This window comes from Labrus bergylta, chromosome 21 (assembly GCF_963930695.1).
Source record: "Labrus bergylta chromosome 21, fLabBer1.1, whole genome shotgun sequence".
NCBI lineage: Eukaryota > Metazoa > Chordata > Actinopteri > Labriformes > Labridae > Labrus > Labrus bergylta.
Window position 1 is genome coordinate 8,393,664 of NC_089215.1, and position 19,327 is coordinate 8,412,990.

The 19,327-nt window shown below is 39.8% G+C and overlaps 1 protein-coding gene across 4 annotated transcripts in view; it reads right to left on the reverse strand.

The window, feature by feature from the left end:
• pald1a (phosphatase domain containing paladin 1a) overlaps positions 1 to 19,327 on the reverse strand; it is a 55,923-nt gene that overhangs the window by 20,943 nt on the left and 15,653 nt on the right. For all 4 annotated transcript variants that reach the window (XM_065949579.1, XM_065949577.1, XM_065949578.1 and 1 more), the window contains 10 exons: positions 19,158 to 19,254; positions 18,620 to 18,724; positions 18,215 to 18,310; positions 17,984 to 18,118; positions 17,646 to 17,762; positions 17,058 to 17,237; positions 16,755 to 16,952; positions 15,861 to 16,001; positions 15,657 to 15,728; positions 10,786 to 10,926 (listed from right to left, as the gene is read on the reverse strand). In XM_065949579.1, the coding sequence (XP_065805651.1) occupies positions 10,786 to 10,926; positions 15,657 to 15,728; positions 15,861 to 16,001; positions 16,755 to 16,952; positions 17,058 to 17,237; positions 17,646 to 17,762; positions 17,984 to 18,118; positions 18,215 to 18,310; positions 18,620 to 18,724; positions 19,158 to 19,254 (1,282 nt within the window). The remainder of the gene's footprint in view (positions 1 to 10,785; positions 10,927 to 15,656; positions 15,729 to 15,860; positions 16,002 to 16,754; positions 16,953 to 17,057; positions 17,238 to 17,645; positions 17,763 to 17,983; positions 18,119 to 18,214; positions 18,311 to 18,619; positions 18,725 to 19,157; positions 19,255 to 19,327) is intronic.

Genomic DNA, 19,327 nt, shown 5'->3' on the forward strand with positions numbered 1-19,327 from the left:
TGTGTTTTGTTTTTTTTCACATGTGATGCAATTTTTTTTGGAAAAGCTGACCCCTGGGTGGTTCACCTAGCGTGCCGTCTGCCAGGTTGGCCGGTAGCAGAGAGATCTAACTTATATGTCATCTGGCTTCAAGCTGCAGAATTGATCTTTATAGATCAAGATGGTGGCTGGACTTCGTTTTTAAAGAGGGGCCTTTGGAGTTGTGTAGCAGAAAGTGAGAGGTAGGCTAGAGGAGATGCCTTCATGTTAATGGTTTCCACAGATTCCAATCCTACGTCTGTCTTTTTCCAGTCGCTTAGCCCCACTACGCTGATTAAACCATGAAGGCGAGGTTGAGGTGGATTTTAGGGGCAATCTGTGTCAATCCACATACTGTATACACATCAACCAGTCTGGATACAGTCGATCTGCCATCAACCAGTCTGCACATCCAGCCATGGGCTTTTTATTACGTCAGAGGCAAAATATTGAAAATTCTAATCTCTATCAGAACATGGATTTAACTTTTATATCAAAATAAAACAAATATTAAGGAGCTTTATTCAGAACGGAAGTGTCTAAAATAAAAATAAGCCTCCAAACTAACCAAGAAAATCATTAAAAAAAAATGAGGAATTCACTGTATCATCAATAGTTGAGGCATTTGACTAGAAAAACTCAATTTCCTCACAAAAGACTAGCAGAAACTCATCACGTGTCTGGTGAGCAGAGATTAGAAAAGCCACACGAGGAGACAGGGCTCATCAACTTAGCCTACACAGAGACTGGAATATCTGCCCACATTAACCACACGCATTATGGTACAGTCTGTACGTTCGCATGCCTGGCAACGGAGCACTGGAGACTCCCACTGAGAATCAATCATTTACTGAGCTATACAAATATTTTGTGTATGCAAACCCCCGACACGAGAGCATTAAAATGACATGTCCTCGAGTGCAAACCAATCAAACATTCAACATTTCAAAACCCACTGGAGTTCTTCTAATCTAATTGTTCCCTGGGTCACAAATTCTACTTTGAAGTGAAGGTGGATGTTAATAGAAAGCAAATGTATTGATGGCTTTCTTTTTTCAATTTAGGTAGCCACAGAGATTAAAAGAACATGTTGTTAGTTACTGCAAATTTCCATGTAGTCCGTGCGCACCACATTCCGTCACCGCCGCGCACTAAGCCGCCGTTGCCTGCCACTCCAGTCAATGCTCCTGTTTCCACAGCAAGCCTCCATCTCTGGAGCATGCCAGCAGCGCCACTATGCTCTGCACTGTTTCAAACACGCTCTGAGTCTATTATTGACGGAGCTCCCTGCAAGTTGGACAGCATAGATCGACCCAGACAGAAAGAAAGACAAAGGATATGCACAGAAAGTCTGGGCAATTTCAAAATAGAACACAAATATACGTTCTCCTGATCGTATATTCCATCACTTTATCAACATGACATCAAAACAGGCATCGAATTAACCCTGAAGAATTGTCAGTTGCCTCCTAAAGGGCTAAATTCTTAAGCAACAGCTAACAATGAATCTAATGCTCTAAATGAAAAAATCATGTATTAATCCATGGCTGTTACAGGGCTTTATTTGATGCACTGAGTGTACTTAATAGGACGGCAGGATGTCGAACCAGCCTTTCTACCTGAATGAGAACATTTTGACGAGTGCAGTCGTCCACAATTTAAAGCTAGCTATCTAGTTGTACAAGAATTAGTTTACATGCAATTAGAAATGTTCTGTTGCATGTATATACCTCAATTGGACACGATTGGACCCAACATGGCATCGGCATCATCTAGATGCTCCAGTTCCTGCACCATAAGACTAGAAATGCGCTATACAAGCTGAAGTCTATTTACCATCCATTTACGGTAGTTGGACACAGTTAATGATGTAAGGGATCCCCTGCATTCCTCTCCCAAATGCTTACGTTGCCTTGTCCTGAGGCAGTGCCACCCATGTGTTTTGGGTCAGTTATCCTAGCTTACTTTGCAAGTTCTTTCAAAAGTTGCTTAACCTAGCTTAAACCAGCAGTTTAAATGAATTTCAACTTGCAATAGGTAATCTTTTGGGTCACTTGCTGGCAGCCAAAAATTTAATTTGTGCACATCACTGATGTTTTCCTTTTTCACCCATTACAGCAGCCAATAAAAAAGGAAACAATGACCTGAAACATTCCTTTGATTTCCATTGGGCTCCATTTGTTGTTAATTCTCTGTGGATCATAAATAGTCGTGTGAGCTATTGTTTATATAAAAAAATAATTTGATATTAACGTTGACTTATATTAGCTTTAATTATTCTGGCTGGCATTTTGTCTATGTACACCTGGGAAAGGGGAATATTTGCACCTCCCATCAGTAGTGATATATCTGTCCTGTGACATTTGAAGTTCAACAAAAAGCCTGCAGACAGAAGTTGTTGAATTCCAATTTGTCGTGCCAATCAAAAACAATGCACATGTAAGGGTTGTGTTAGCCCTTTAAAGTGAGTTTTTATAGCATGCCTATGTGCTCATAAACTGAGCATGTTTGTGACAGTTTTTCTCAAGCCATTATGGCACATGAGATGACCATTTTGTAATTATGACTACAATGTTGTTATTGGCAAGACTGTTCTTTCAACCAGAGACTGAGAGTCATCAATGACCACGGTACACCCAATGTGTTGAATTCATTTCACAAATCCCAGATTTGGGCAGCCAAACATGGAACCAGGCTACACTTGGACCAAACTCATTCATTCAAACTTTTTGTTTTTGGCTGTAAAGAAATGAAACCAAATGCTGCTGAAGAATTGAGACAACTTGAGACCTCAAGTTGTATTGTAAATGTCAAATCCTTAAGGAGCTACTTTATTTGTATTCTGTTTTCTATCAAGAGTGTGATCTTTGACTATGCCATTCAAGACATGAGTCCAAGAAACAGCAACACAAATGGGTTTTAGCAGCTGTTTCAGTTCCTGTAAGTTTGGAATATATTTAGGCTATGAAACTTTTTCGTGCACACCGTTTACTCATGCAGAGAGTTGTTCACAGCTTTTAAATGCCAGTACAAATCAAATCTATATAATCAAGATCATGACTTGAAAAGAAAGAATGCAGAGAGAAGACACTTTGTGATATCCCTCTGTGAGAAACAAGTAAAGAACAATACACTGGACGAGTATGGTCTGAATGTCCCGCTGACTGTGAGAGCTGTTGGCACTTTGGGAGTAATTATGGCGTTGTTAACACAGGATTCATGTGTTGCTTAAACTGTCCTCACGTATGAAAGATGGCTCAGCCCAGGCACGACTCCTGCATATCCCACATGGTTGGCATTTAAGTGACTTCCCTATTGGGGTTGTATTCCGGTAGGTATTTGTACACTGCCAGGAGCTAAAGCTAGTGTGAAAGCTCAGACAAGAAAGGTGGACCTTTTCCTTGTGAAATGATTTGGTGCTTAGCAGGATCTGTCAGATACCACGACCACAGTTACTGGGGGCATGTTTAAACACTCATGCTTGGTTTTGGGAATAGTTATTCTCGGTCTGTGGGCCTTGGGGCAATGACACGTCTAGTATGCGGGGGCAGGAAATGTGCAACCCGTCTGTGGCAGTACTTGGTAAGCTCTGTCCTGGGGCCAGTGCTTAAGAAGGGGGGTGGGGGACATTAGGAAGGTCAAGCCAAAGGTGCAGGCCAGAGCATTTCTGTATTCAGAGTATGAGGGGAAAGAGCAGGAGGGAAATATATGTGTTTCTAGCATGTAGAACATGTAATATGAGGATGAGTCAAAGGGAGAATGTGAAATAAATAAAACAACCCTATCATGGCAAAAGAGGACTTTTTGCTGAGACTGCAGCAAATCACAAGTGCAAACAGCTGACATTTTTGTGACGTCTTTGCTGTTGTGCAGGAAGGGGAGGGTTGGGGGGTTTGGGGGCGTCTTCCAGGAGGCAGGACATGATATAAAAAGGACACTGATATTGTAAAAGGTACAAGTTATTCCCAGATCGGGGCAGAGTCAGACCCTGTAATGACAGTTTTTAATATGTAAATGCTTATGGATCGCACCAGACGAAGTATAAAAATTCATCTCCCCTACTAGGCACCCATGGTGAAGTTTTCTGACTTTTACCAGCAGCATGCACACATCAGCTCACCCCCGACTTCAAGCACAAATGTTCCAGGTGGCAGCCAGATAAAAGTCTGGATGACATGCATGGCAGTTTGTGTTCACACATGCAACTGTGAACTTTTCAGGAGCTTTGTGTGTGTGAAAACATCTTTATAATTGCAAACTCCATTCAATTCTTCAAGTATAAAACTTGACTTTTATAGTTTTGTCATTTAGGTTTGTGCATGAGTGTATCATATAGCAGTACTTCTTAATGACTTCTAAGGCAAAGAAATGGTTCAAGAACTGGAATTTAAAATTACAATTTAAAAGAAAGAGCAACTTTTCCTTAATGTGAGAAAGCCTTGATTATTGGTTTTCTTCATACAAAGTTTGATTTGATGTTCAAGTCAATTAAAGAGTCACATTAAAATAGGAAGATGAGCAGCGCAGGAAATGAAAGTAAAGCACTGAATCAGTAATGTCTGTTGTCCAAAATGTTCTAAGTGTGCTAACATGTGCTGGCATCAGTCATCGTGAGCACTGAGTTAGATTAAACCTAAAGCCATGGCTGCAAAGAACCTGAGTGTACTCAACTGGGTTACAATGCATGTGGTTCATTTTAATTAAGTAAGTCATGCAATTAAGAGGCTAATCTTAAAATGTCTCTGGCATATGCTTACAAGGATACTAATTAGCTAATGCCTGTAAACACTGGGAAATACTTTTTAAAGTAACTGAATCAAATGGCTCCCTGCAGCCACTCACAGCCGACAGCGACTTCCAGCTAATTGCTTTCGTAATCTGGGCCGACAAAAAAAACAGAGCTGGCTCATTAAAACATGGCTGCTCTTAGATACTTTTCTTCAGGGATTGGTGGACTAGAACAATCATGGATTTAAAATAATGATTTATAAAAACTGGGGGTGAACACAAGAAACCCAACAGAATACTGGTGTTTTTGTTTGTTTGAAGGCAACGGTAATTAAACAATTACAACAAAATAAGCCCATAAAGTCTGCTGCCTCTATTACGTGTGAGAAATAAATTAAAATAAACATGTTAATTATTTTATCAACTATAGTCAATCATCAGGTTGCTGTCTTGTTTCTTGCTAAAGCGGATGCAGTCGCACACAAAAGCCTTGAAATAAGTCCTGCTTTTTAATGAGAGTTCTAAAATGTTTGGTTTTTGAGAAGTTTCTATTTAAATTACAGGGTATTTTGTGGTTCTGATGGGTTTCCAACATTTCGTTCACCAGCATTACATGAGTAAGGGGTACATTTGATGACTAACTGATGTAAGAAATCAGCCAAGTGCAGAGTCAGAACAGCGTGTGCACAGTTCTGATTTTAGAGCATCGCTGATGTTAACAAGCATCGCTGATGTTAACAATCAGTGCTATGTGAACAACAAGGGAACAAAAGAGCAAATTGGCTACATGGCGCTTTCACTTCGAACAGAGCATGGTGGTAGCAAAAGTTTGAATTATAACTTATAAGTAGCCTTACAAGTATCATAATTGTATGGGGGTTTGAATTGTCCACTAAGTAAGTCATGTTTAAAGCAGGTCAGTGCAGCAGGTGATTTCCCTTGATTTTCCCTTTCCGCGTGAAAATGTGCTAATCACTCAAAGCAGTTCGCTGCGACAACAAAACTGTGCAAACATTGGAATTACGATGACATAGAAAGAAATCTGTCATTAAAATGATCAAACAGCCGGCTGCAGGAACCACAAACTACTGTTCAGGGTTCAGATAAGAACAGAAACCATACATGACGGAAAAACGTGATTTTAGCCACAATGAGGTGAATTCAGCAGCTTTCTGTTGACTGTCATGTTGAACATACAGTAAGAAGACACATTACACACTCCCTGGATGTATTATATTCATTTAAGTCCCCTACAGCAGTGGAAACTCTCTATAAATAGTGGGCTGCTGAATAGAAACTGAGTTGAAGCAGCTGCAGCCCCTCCCCAGCTCACTAAACCCCTCTGGAAAGTCCCCAGAGATGCTTTATGTACCATTACATGTACTGCAACACATACAGACGAATAACTGCATTATAACTCAACACTTTGCGCAGTAACAGGGCACAGAGATTTGATGTTGTCCATGTCCAAACCACTCAGCTGCATGCACCTGCTCAGTTGCGATTCAGTCAAAATAAATCATTTCGTAAACGTCGGCAGCAAACACAGCTATTGGCATTGGCATGTGAGACGCTGGAAATTATGAATAAAAACAACAACCTCTGGGTCCCGCTCCCCCCCCCCCCCCCAACCTCCACCGCTCTGTGCTGGACTCTAAATAAAAGCCTCTTTTCAGGAGCTTGGAGGCAACGTGCACTACAGGCAGGGAGAAGAAGAAGAACCTGTCTCTGGTTCAGGTGGGCTCATTTTCCTGCCAATATTTCCCTTGGCCGTCACCCACTCCATCTTGTTGGCCACTTATGTCAAGTGGTCGTCCTAATTGAGAAGAAAAGTTTTAACACAAAAACCCTCGGGCCATTAAAAAGGTATTAAAAAGGTAGCTGGGCTGTACAGTGAGACATGTGGTCTGAACATCATGACTACCTTGATACTACTTCACCTAACAAATCTACTGTTTTCTGTTAATACCCCACTTGTCTTTTTTTGCAACATTCATCTGGCTGTCAGAGCTGTGGTGGTCCCGTCATCCGCCGTCAAACCAGTTCTTCCCCAACTTCGTCTTCTCATAAGACATCGCCGACCTTTCCTCAAGAAAACCTGCTCGCTGCATTCTCCTCTTTCCAAAAATATTTTTCCACTGCCCCGTCCAGACCATGAGGGCCTTTCTTTGGACACACACACACACACACACACACACACACACACACACACACACACACACACACACACACACACACACACACACACACACACACACACACACACACACACACACACACACACACACACACACACACACACACACACACACACACACACACACACACACACACACACACACACACACACACACACACACACACACACACACACACACACACACACACACACACACACACACACACACACACACACACACACACACACACACACACGATTTACAGCTCATTCAGTCTATTTCTATGAATTTTACCTGCATAGGTGATGTTGCTCACACATTTAAAATGATAAGAAGTTTGGTTTCTGAGAATGGTGTATTAAAATGTCTTTATTCTGCAACTTGCTCTCTTTTCAGTTGAAGCTCTCCCGAATATTTTCTGTGTATAGAATTTTTCAAAAGATCTAAACCATTATATATTTTCTATTATCAAACTTAATGCTCTCCTCAAAAATTACTCCAAATACTCGATGTATTCTATTCTTGTGGTAAAATAAATCCAACACACCTGTGAATAAACTCAATTCACGGAAACAACAGTGTGCACAGATCCCGAGGCAATTATCGCCCTCAAATTGGTAACCAGTGGAGAGAAAGGCCCCAGAAACTGATTGCTGAGGAGGAGAGGAGAAAATAACCTCTCCATTAAGATGGCCCTGATGATAGAGGACAACGCTAGTTCACGCCTGGTTGGCAGTGCAGATTTACAGGCACCTTCAAGAAAAACCCATCCTTGCCCCTCAAACCACCCTCCCCTTTCCCAGGCCCCTCTGGGAGCTGGTGGAGGGCTCGGGTCCCAGTGTAAATATATTTTTCTCTATCAAAGACACATTTTCCAACCACTGTTAAATGGGAGGAGGGTGCTTTAAGTGGGGGAGGGCTACCAAGAGAGAGAGAGAGAGAGAGAGAGAGAGAGAGAGAGAGAGAGAGAGAGAGAGAGAGAGAGAGAGAGAGAGAGAGCGAGAGAGAGCGAGAGAGAGAGAGAGGAGAATTTTTTCCCCCTCTTCTCCCCCCCCCCCTTTTCTTCCCCCCTCTCTCCTCTGCCGCTGCTTGCCGATTTCTAACATCTGGCACTGTTTATCACCTGGCCTGTTGGTTGAGGCAGGAAGAAAGAGGCTGAAAGGGGAACATGGTGCCAACCGGAGGTCTGACATAGCAGGGTTAAATTATAATTCATTTATTTATTTATTAGAATTTGTTTCAATTTTGTGTCGTTTTAGCTGTCGTTTCTATTATTCATAAATAAATGAGATCAAGAAAAAATCCAGTAAGGATTAAAAGTCTGATGAGCAGGGGCGCTGGTGGCACAGTGGTTAGTGCGCGCAACCCATGTATGGAGGTTATAGTCCTCAAAGCGTGCGGCCTAGATTCGAATCCCACCTGTGGCATGTCATTCCCTACTCTCGCTCCCTGATTTCCAACTCTGTCCACCGTCCTATCGCTCCATTAAAAGGCACAAAAAGCCATTTTTTAAATTTATTTCCATCAGTTCATTCTAGTTCAGCTGTTGCTAGGCAACGTAAGCTCTTCAGACAGCTGGTGATGCAAACAGGGAATCCTCTGTTGACCACACCGTCTCATTTCAGTAAGTTCTGAGTGGTCCTTCGAAGGATGCTACCGCCGAATTGAGACAGAGCTAATCTTACATTGAATTCGATATTTACACTGAAACAAACAAATCAATGGAAAATAACTTACTGGCCGGCAGAAGAGCGTATTATGCAGCTCCGTAACGTGAGCAAAGATCGCGCAGGTTTCTTGCCGTGTGACTTCTACATCCAAGTCCCATCCACTCGCTCGTGGCGGAGTTTCCTTTAAAAATTCTAGCTACGTTTACACATTGGTTCACCTTTACTTCATGCAGAAATTTTACCACAGGCTGGCAGGTAAAATTCCGGGTGAAGTTGGACTGAAAAATTCGGCCCTTGGCTATTACATCCGCCGTGTGCATCCAAAATAACTTCTGGATGAGAAAAGGGGTTTCATGCACGAGAGAAAACACCATTAGAAGTTTACTTAAAGCTTGTTGGATTGACTGAACCATCGCACTTCTCTCCCTGTGGGACTTCTTCATAGCAACATTTGCACATTTAGCAATCCTTAAAGTTTAAATTGCCTTTTTACGTTCCATTACAAAAAAATTATACAAACACATTGAGAGCACACCATTCCTCTTAAAACATTTGAAAAGCTTTCTTTGGTTTTACCTTTCCTGAAGCATTCGTACGCTGCATTGTGTATTAAAGCAACCAACTCTTTCAACCAATCCATAAATCAATTAGTTGATTACATAATAGCAATGTATTTTGATTCCCACAGCTTCCTCACACTCACCATCACAACATTGACTAAATAAGGAAATCTGACGTCCCAGAACTCCAATGTGAATACTATTAAAGTTAGGCCTTACAACACAACAATACCACTAATGCAAGTATGGGTAGAATATATAAATATAAACAAGACTTTTTTATTATTTCATGAATTAGCTAATTAATTTAAAGGAAAGCTGGTGGAGAGCCTTTTCCTGGAGCCTGGCATCAGAAGTGACAGACAGAGAAAGAGGGGGGGGGGGGGGGGGGGGGGGGGTTGAGAGAGAGAATATAGGCGAAAGACAAGGTTCACAGGACAATGAGGCCCATTGATAGAGCGGAGACAGGACCGGGTGCCTCCAGCACGCTGAGAACGGCTGACGGTGCACAGAGGCACAATGATTACAGTCTGCATTACAAATGGCTAAAACAGAGCCGTGGTCCTGCAGAGGCCACAGCATCAGGAGAGACCTTGTCTAGATAGGAACTTTGAAACCCAAATCTAAGCCAAGACTGTTCTATTTATGCCTTGTTTACAACACAAAACCTTTCTGAAATAGCACGGAAACCTCTTTGAGCTGAAGTTCAAGCTTCTTTTAATGTTTAGTTTCACAATGTAAAGATCAAATTCTCGAACTGATGCATTTTTACTTTCCTACATTTCTGCTTTGTGGTTAAAAAACAAATAGAAAAAATGGTTATTTAATAAATTCAGCTCATGAATGGACTTGGCATTCAAGGACGTTTCATGCAAGTAGAAAACAAAGCTGCTGTTAATAAGATGATATACTATTATTACCCCCATGAGCCACAGCCACAATATAACTAGAAATTATTCCACATAGCAGGCATGCTTGATGAAATATCAACAGGTCATGCATAAAAATCCAAATGTAATCAATTATTTTCCCGCCTTTTTTTTTTTTTCCATTTACACCCAAAGGAGTATTACAAATAAGTTAAAGAGCACCACAATCACGTTCCATGCTCTGAAACTCTCTCACTCATCTCTCTTTGGGATCCAAGATGCGGCTGGGAAAGACATCTTAATATGTCCTTGACGCCATCTATGGGGCTCATGTGGAACTGCATCTTAACCCTTGCTAACCTCTTTGGAGCAGCAACACAAATGAGGATTTGAGGATTTGAGGATTTACTTGACAGTTCATGCAGCTGGGGGGTATGCGTACAAATTCTTTGTTTCTGTTTTTAAAACTTTTTTTTTTGCATGAGCTCATCCCTAACCCTTATTATGACCTTAATTATAATGAAACATGTTTTAATATTTAAAAAGGCCTACGATGTCCTCAAGCGTTACACTCACACAGTCAAAAATCAAACAGGTCTTCACAAAGATACATACAATTGAATTACCTTGGGGGGGGTTTATGTATATATGAACTACTTTTGTTTTTGCTCTACAGTCTGAACTTTGTACCTGTTTCTATTATTTGACGTCCTGTGTCTAAGGGACCGGGTAATGAGCACTACTGGGAGCTATGCCTTACCTGTCTGTACGTGCTGATGATGATCTCCCTCAGATGGTAGTGCATGGGGGTCATGGTCTCGCTGATGGAGTCGAGGGCCATATCCACCTCTCTCTTCATCCTGTGGCCGTCGGGGAGCAGCCGCACTATCTGCATGACGACCTACACAACAGAAATGGACTCTGATTATACAGCATGTCTCCAGCCAAACAGTTGTGACAAGACTGTTAAACAAACACTGAGAACTCTAGCATGTCTGCCTTATTGTATTTAAATGAGTGACACACGTATTCTGCATCTGCAGAAGAAAGTTGGAGCTTTGACATTGTTTGCTGGAACTTTCTTTTTTTTTTGCTTTGTAAAAAATACAACATACATTTTCTCTATTTCTTCTGTTTCTTTGGCATCTTTGTTTTTTTGAGGGCAAATTCACATTACATACAACTACAACGCAGAAGAAAAAGGGTACTCCACTTCCTCCTGTTTTCGTCTTTTTAATCAATTTTGAAGTGGCTGAAAATAACCTTCAAACACAGGCTTTTTCACTGCGGTTTCGAAGCCTTTTATTGTACTATAAATGATTACCCAGCAGATGCAATCCCACCAGATGTCTTGGGTGTTTTAAATCTCAAAAGTTCATCTTTTCTAACCTCTTTGAAGTGTCTCACTGATGTCAGCTTTGAGGTTGAGTTTCAAAGTTAATTCTTGACATTTGTTGACAAAACAATCATAACTAAAAGGTCTATCTAGCAGCTGTCCGGGCTCCTTGAAGTCACTTGATCTCTCCCGTGTTTAGACTGGGATGTCAATTCGTATTTTGAAGGACAAAACAGCTTTCAAATCCCATCTGTTAAACTTTTTTCACGAACACCTTTTCAACACCTGTTAACTCTTTGATGTAATTTGTATTATGATATTGTGTTTATGTTGCATGAAATATGCTGGAAAAAAAGATACTTTTCTTGCCTGGAATTTGTTTGTTTCAATGCATTTTATTCGTGTAGTTGTTATTTCATGCCTTCTTTAAAGCAATATGAATTGCCTTTCATGTATGAAATGAGTGTGTGGTGTCATTGTGCCTTTACAAAATATATACTTTGGTCAAATTGGAATAACATATTGTATTTAGAGGTGGGGGGGAAAAAATGGATGTATGTAAAAATCGAGATTTTTCTCTTTTATGATTTAAAATCTTTTCATAACTAATCAGTCACTCCCTGCTAAGTGCTAAGGCTAGCTCTTAAATTCAGTAGAAGGCCAAATAGATTAACAACAAATTCAGCCAGTCTCACAGATGACTGGAGTAGATCCTGAAATATGTACTAATTCATAAATAGTCTTTGAATCCCTGGATCCATGAATCCAGAATCGTACTGAATCGGAAATCAATTCTGAATCAAATCGTGAACCCAAGAATCGACACCCAAAGATTCCCAGCCCTAATCGCAGCGATCGCCTCTCTGTGTACTGTTTCTTTAAATATTATTTGTCTATATTGGTTGCCATGGTAACTAAAAGGTTGAAACATCGATATAACCCCCGTCATATCGTGGTCAGTCAAGCGTTACATGTCAGGACTACACACCGCTTTTCCTCAAGTTTGGATTTTATGGTTATATTTGTTTTTCCTTCACACAATCATGTCTGCAGCAACCTGTGAAGAATGTCTGAGCTTCCCTGCATGCTAACAAATGTGTTTCAAGTTTGGTTTGTAACTCCACTGACTTGTGGAGATCTCTACAATATCCTCATCAGAAATACTCTTACTACCTGATTTATACTAACAGACACACACTGGCAATCTCTGTGAAAGAAACATATAGAACAGTCTGTCAGGCATGACCTACTTTAATTATTGGTGCTTTTGTGTCTGAGCATGCTCACCGTGTTGACCTAGCTTATATTGGTTTCCATCAACATTGTGTAGCAGCAAGCTTTGTTGGTGCAACGTGTGCAGCTTGTTTACTCCGGTAATAATGAAAATACTAATAGGTAGCAGGAGGCAGAGGGAAGAAAATCAAATGGATAGAGATCTGTGAGGACGACAACAGGCGTGAGAAAATAAACCCTATAACAGCAGCATTATCAGCAAGCAGCCTGAAAGTGCTCCGGGAAGACAAAACACAATGTGTGCAATGTTGCATTAAACCTCTCTTAAGGTTTTTTTTTTTGTTCTATTTATCCAATATAAATTGTATTTTTCAATACACAGACTGACTTTGTAAAAACCCAGAAATCCCTGTAATCCTCTTCTTAAATGGTTTACTCACACACAAATAATATTTAGAAATAGTGGGATAAAACGGAAAATGCTTTGAATTTCTTATAAGTTGACAAACTGCAGTTTCCTGTCTTAAACTGAAGCTCCAGTAATGTATTGACCGTTTGCAACATAAACCAAAATGAATAAAAACATTACTTATAGTGCCTACTTCAGCAATGGAGAAAAAAAACAAATAATTTCTTAAAGCACTGGAAAGATTAAAGAAAATGTTAGCTCAAGTTATTAGCTTAGTCATTGTTGGATTTTTTTTGGCCACCTGGGGGCAGTAGACACAAGGTACTCAAGGAAAACAAATGTTTTAGCACTAACAGATTAACAATATTACACATTTTAAAGCCCCCCCCCCCCTCTGTATTTAAGAAGTAGACATAGCCTCTTTGTATAATAACTTAATGTGAAAGTGTCCTCAACCTGCAGTCTTTCTAATGGCCAGCAAGTGGCAGTTGCACTGGTGACAAAAATAAGTCCTTTAGTAAGGAACTCTTTGAGGATGAGCACATTTGACTCACTGGATTTGTTACATTAGAAAATGTGTTCATATTGATTTTATGTTATCAAAGGCTAGTTTTGAGACGTCCTCTTAAATCTTTATTCTAAAAAATGCCTTTCAACAAGAAAAGAGATGAAGCAATGTATATCTACCCTGCTTTTTTATCTTAAACAACTGCTTGCTTCCGCTGATAGCAATGTAATGAGAGAGATCAGAAGGTATCAAATATGTTAAGATGTGGGCTGAAGGCTGAACAACAAGCTGTTAGATTCAAAAAGCTGATAGGAGCCGAAGAAGAAGAGTGTGTTATGGTCGAAATTGTTGATAAAAGCCTCTTATAAAATTATAACAGCAGGTGGCAAATTCTCTAAAGAAGCTTAATCCACCTGTGCATGGATAACAGGATAATCTAGTTTTCTACGTAACACCAGTACCACAATGTTTTGGACCTCACAGTCATTGTAGCACCTCTTTAGCAGACAAAGCAATGGGGATGTCAACATAAAACATCCTTCAGAGGCTGAATTGGAAGCAGACAAGGTTTCCGTGGCGACCGCTCTGTGTATCCCAGAAACTGTGGTGGACTCTCTGCTGTGATTGGCATGTGGTATTGTGTGCCTGCAGAATGTGGCCTCTCTCTGTGTGTCCATGTTTACAGTATTTAGGACAGGGCCAGCAGGTTCCAACCACTACCTCATTTTCACAACTCTAAATAGAGCTGCCGGAAGATTTTCTTGATTCAGAGGAAAACGCCTCTGGCTTCTTTCAATCACAGGTGCAGACTTGGAGTTTGGAGCGCTAAAAAAAACCAGCAACATAGAACCGCTTTTCTAATAAAGCTGTATACCATGTATTTTTGTCTGGCAGGGAGATTGATTTTAGAAAAGGAACTTTAGAAAAGGCTGCTCTGCAAATGATTCAAAACGTTTTTTTTTTTTGTTTTTACCTTTATTTGACCAGTAAAAGTCTCATTGAGATCAAGAATCTCTTTTACATGTGTTGATAGGATTTATTAAGTGAGTTTGTTTAAAGAAAAAAAAAAAAATCCTGGTACAGTAGCTGTAGTAACATGCATATTTTTTCATCCAGACTTGAATATGATTGTTTACACAGCAGGCGATCTATTACAGACTGGTATTTTGTATGTATTTATTATGAACAGCTAGATTAAATGCTCTAAAGTGATGAATAAATAATACATTAATCTTTCTCGAGGGGCTACCATTCATCCCTAACAAATTGTTGCCTTTTAATCAAACAATAGTTTCAAACATTGTGTGTCAGCAGGAATGCGTCCAATCAAAGCACTTGTACAGAAAGAGTAATCAGGTCAAATGTTCACATGCTTTTTCTTTTATCTGTTTATACAGAGGATTTAACAACCCACCCCTTCAATAGAATCTGTTTGGGTTTGCTTTTTCAGATTTTTTTTTTTTTTTTTTTAAAATGGCATTTATTCTGGTTTAGTTTTAAACTGAATGGAAACGAAGCTGGGGTGAGCTCATTAGCAACCACTTCTTAGCATTAAATGTTCCCATTGTTTCTGTAGTTTGATTATAGTGAGATATATTGATATTTTTGAAATTTTTAAAATGAAAATTATAGGTTATCTTCAGAAGATAAAATAAGAAGTCAGCCCATTTCAATTGGCAATTAAACCATTTTCAATATCAGGTCTCTGTGTAAGAACTGGTTGTTAAATTCTGCAATTAAAACCAATGATGACACTGAAAGGACACATCAAACTGAAAATTGAATTGCATCTGCAACATTTCTAGGGTTGAAACCCACAGATACCTGAAATTAAAAACAACAATCAAGTTGTCTATGACATTATCTTCAAAAATGTGTACGATTGATTGATTAATGATTATGAACTACAGTCAAGTTGATGATTGCATCTGTCAGAACATCCAGTCCAATCACAAAGCTATTCAGTTAACCGTCACATATAGCAAAGAAAAGCAAAGACTCCTCACATGTTAGTCATTAATTCATTTGTTTTAGTTAACATTATTTAAATTGTGTTCCTTCTGTTTAGAATTATTGATAAAAAAGGAGAGAATAAACAGTTATAATATGTTATCAAGCTGGGAAATATAGACCAAGTGTACATACCTCAAATTCCCCTTTTGTGTACTTGGCATCGGGAACACTCACAATCTCGTCATCAGCAAACTCCGGGAATCCCTGCAGGTGGAAAGGACAAATTGTATATATTTGGGATGATGAAAACGTTGTAGAAACACGTCAGTAGTTTCATGTTGATATTATCGAAATGCTTAATGATCAGGATGCAGAAGGCTCATGGAGACATCTTACATTGAAGTGCCAGAGAGTCAGAACAGCAATAACCATGCCGGTTGTGGTCCTGCCTTTGCCGTTAGAGCAGTTAAAAACGAAGGCAGAGTGAGAGTCCTCAGCCAAGGAGCTCTTCATGGCCTCCAACAGCTTATCAAAATCCTTTGAAGAAAAAACAGACACACAGAGTTCATGTACAAAAGCACACATCTAGAATCCATATACAGTATTTCTTCATATAACATGTATCACAAGGAAAGCAATGACATGTATGACAATATCTACCTATAGTAGAATAGTAAAAATAAGTTGATGTCTTGCATATATTATAAATAACCGTAAAGTATTTACTAAATAAATCTACCTTTTAACTAATTAAATACACAATTCCATGAATTAAACTTCACATTAATGGCACAGTCTACAAAACCTGAAGAAAGTGATAAAAGACAACAGATTAGTTTGTGAAAAAAGTACAACCTAATTACATTTGACTTGTTATTGTGTCGTGAAGAAATCAGTGCAGTAATCACATTCCTCACCACTAGAGGGACCCCGAGGCCCATTCATTGCTACCTTTCTTTGTAACAAACCTCTACCAAGCTATCCTATAGGAAATTCTGCATCTTAAGCCTGCATGTGTGTACTTACAAATCTATCATTGTGAGGACCAATGAGTATTTAACCAACCTCGAACCTCGAGGACATTATGGACAGTGGGGACAAGCTCTCACTTTTCAACAATCTTTGAAAGAGATTTTGTTTGAATGTCCAGGTTAGGAAAAGGTTAAGATGACGGATGAGCATCATCATGGTTAGGGTTGGGCATAGGGGCCAAGAATAAAAAAAACGAGGGTCCTCGCAAGCACAGAAGGACAAGTATGTGTGTGTTAATGCATCCTTGTTCGTCATTACCTCCTCCCTAGGTGCGCTGCAGTCCAGCAGAGGGATTCTTTTGTAGTCGAGGCCTTGGTGTGAGCTTTTGTGCTGGTTAAAGATCTCCTTGACAGTCAGGCAGCTTTTGAACATCTTCATCTGTTTCTCCTGCTCCAACGTCACCTCAAGCCACTTCTGAGCCCGCAGGACCTCCTCCTTCAAAGACGTCTCCAGTTTCTACAGCCCAGGAGGAGACACAAGAGCGCTTTCACCTGAACTATGACTATTGCTGTGGGACTGTCACTTTGACTAGTGGCTTGAAAGCACAGTTTTTTACTCTACCTCAATTATTTGTGCAGCAGATGATTGGACATCAATGGGCTGGTCAAGACATGAAGGCTCCCTCGGTGTGAAAATCTGCCCGTTTGCTTCCAGCACCAGCTCCTCCTGCAGGTTGACCCACAACACATGGCTGTGCTTCCTTTTCTCGTCCGTCAGATGAGCCAAAACTGCTCCGGTAGCCTGCACATAGAGCGGCACAAGTTTACGATTAGATGGTAAAGGAGCCGTATGTCCGGCTCAAGCATCCTAAGGTGGGCGCGCAAGTGTGTCTGAAATCATCATGACTCATTCCTCTCGAGTCTATTTGTACTCGCATGAATATTCATAACGACAGGGATGCATTTTAGAGACAAATTCAAATGTAATTCTTTATTGAAAAGGGAGATGTGTAAAGTCACTACAAAGTAATAGTTTCTTCTGCCCTAAAAATGGCTCTTTATATAACAAATCATCCTCACTAGATGTGGTAGTCCTTAGAAGAAATAATACCCTTTTCAATCCTTAAAGGCAATGTTGAATATTAATTTCATTTGAAGTATTGCTTGTTTTTGAATGAATAACATGACAGTATAAGTGAATTTGCTGCACCTCTGATGTTGGCTGAGCCACTCCATACACAGGCATTTTAGGCACTCGTCTGAAATTGACCGCCTTCATCTCCTTCACTGTGCTGAGCAAGTCGGAAGCCAAACGCTCATCAGCAACCTGTGCAGAAACATGTCCTCATAAATTATTCATACATATATTGTACAGTGTGTTTGAAGATATACATGATTACATGATTTAGTGAGAAGATATTATGAGAAAAGATGATGAGGACAGCTTGATAAAAATCCAAGTTAAGTGTGTCCTCAGTCATTGAGGGTTTGATTTTGCATTACAGATTTAATCAAGAACTACTCAATATCAACGCCTGATTTTCTTACCAGGACCCGAGCTCCTCTGGTGACCAGCTCTGCTGGGGCTGACAGCTCTGATACATTCATGCAGGCCAGTAACCTGTACAGCCATGCATTGCAGCACATCCACTGGCTGAAGTTGGACATAAAGGAAAGAGGATACTGCAAAAAAAATAAAACAGTTAAAACTCTAAATATACTTTTTTGGGTTGTGGCAGTTCGTATTTAGATGTATTCCCGAAAATGTGTTTACAGTACCTGTTCGTGTAGATATGCATTAAATATAATCAAGTAGAAATAGCGCTCCAAACTCTGCATGGTTCTGTTGAGAAAGTAGTCTTTGGTACTGCTCCCCTAAGAAAGAGGAATGCTTTATTAGCATTACTCTCTGAAAAAGTGTTTCATTGCTTCTCTATTGAAACACCTCTTCTTAACCTGCGTGTAAGATCCTTTTAATTTCCAGATAAGCGAGAGGGCCCACATTCTGAGGACTTCTTAAGCATCATCACCGTGATTTCTGGCTCATAATTAGGATTTTTAGCAGCACATAAATGCATCAGGTAGAGCTCAAATGCAATCTACGTCACTTACCGGCACTACTGACTCTTAAGACAAAAATACAGTTTTTTTAGACCACATAAAAAAAAAGGGACCATTTCTTACCTGAATTTTATAATCTTCTCCAATCCCTTCCAGTTTACTCTTGTTCTCATATATTGCTTCTTTTATGTTGTGCATTTCTGAACACAGTCCGATTGCCTGATCAACCTGTCAAAAACAAACAACATATTATCAACATTTTTTAATTCAGACAAATTTGTATTTTTTGGTCCATAAGAATGACATTCAAACTAAACTGACCTTATTAAAGATTGAACATCTTAATAAATAATAATTTAATGAGGACATATAGTTAAACTGAAATGTTTTAAGATGAACTGAATACTTTATAAAAATCAATTAGAAAAACACTGAAGCCCTACTTCCAGTGATTTACATTGTTCAACAACTTACTAGAGGGAGTCAGATATAAAACATGAATCTGCACAGTGATGGCCAAGTACCAAGTGATGTATTAAATATACAAAACACATTTTAAGTCAAGAGACACTCAAAGAAATTGCTGTTAAAACCTACAGATGCTATCTCTGTGACTTTTTCTTAATCCACAAACTACGAAAGGAGAGGTTCATCTGCTTACCTCCTCCATGACCTGCGGCCCATTCGGCAGCTTGTTGATCAGAGTCTGGATGACCTGGAACAGTGGTTTAGGCTCTGAAGCTGCTGCCTCCTCAGCTCTACAAAACAAAAAGCAAACACAGTCAACTTCTGACTCATCTAGCTTAGAAAAACATTCCTGAATGAAATAAA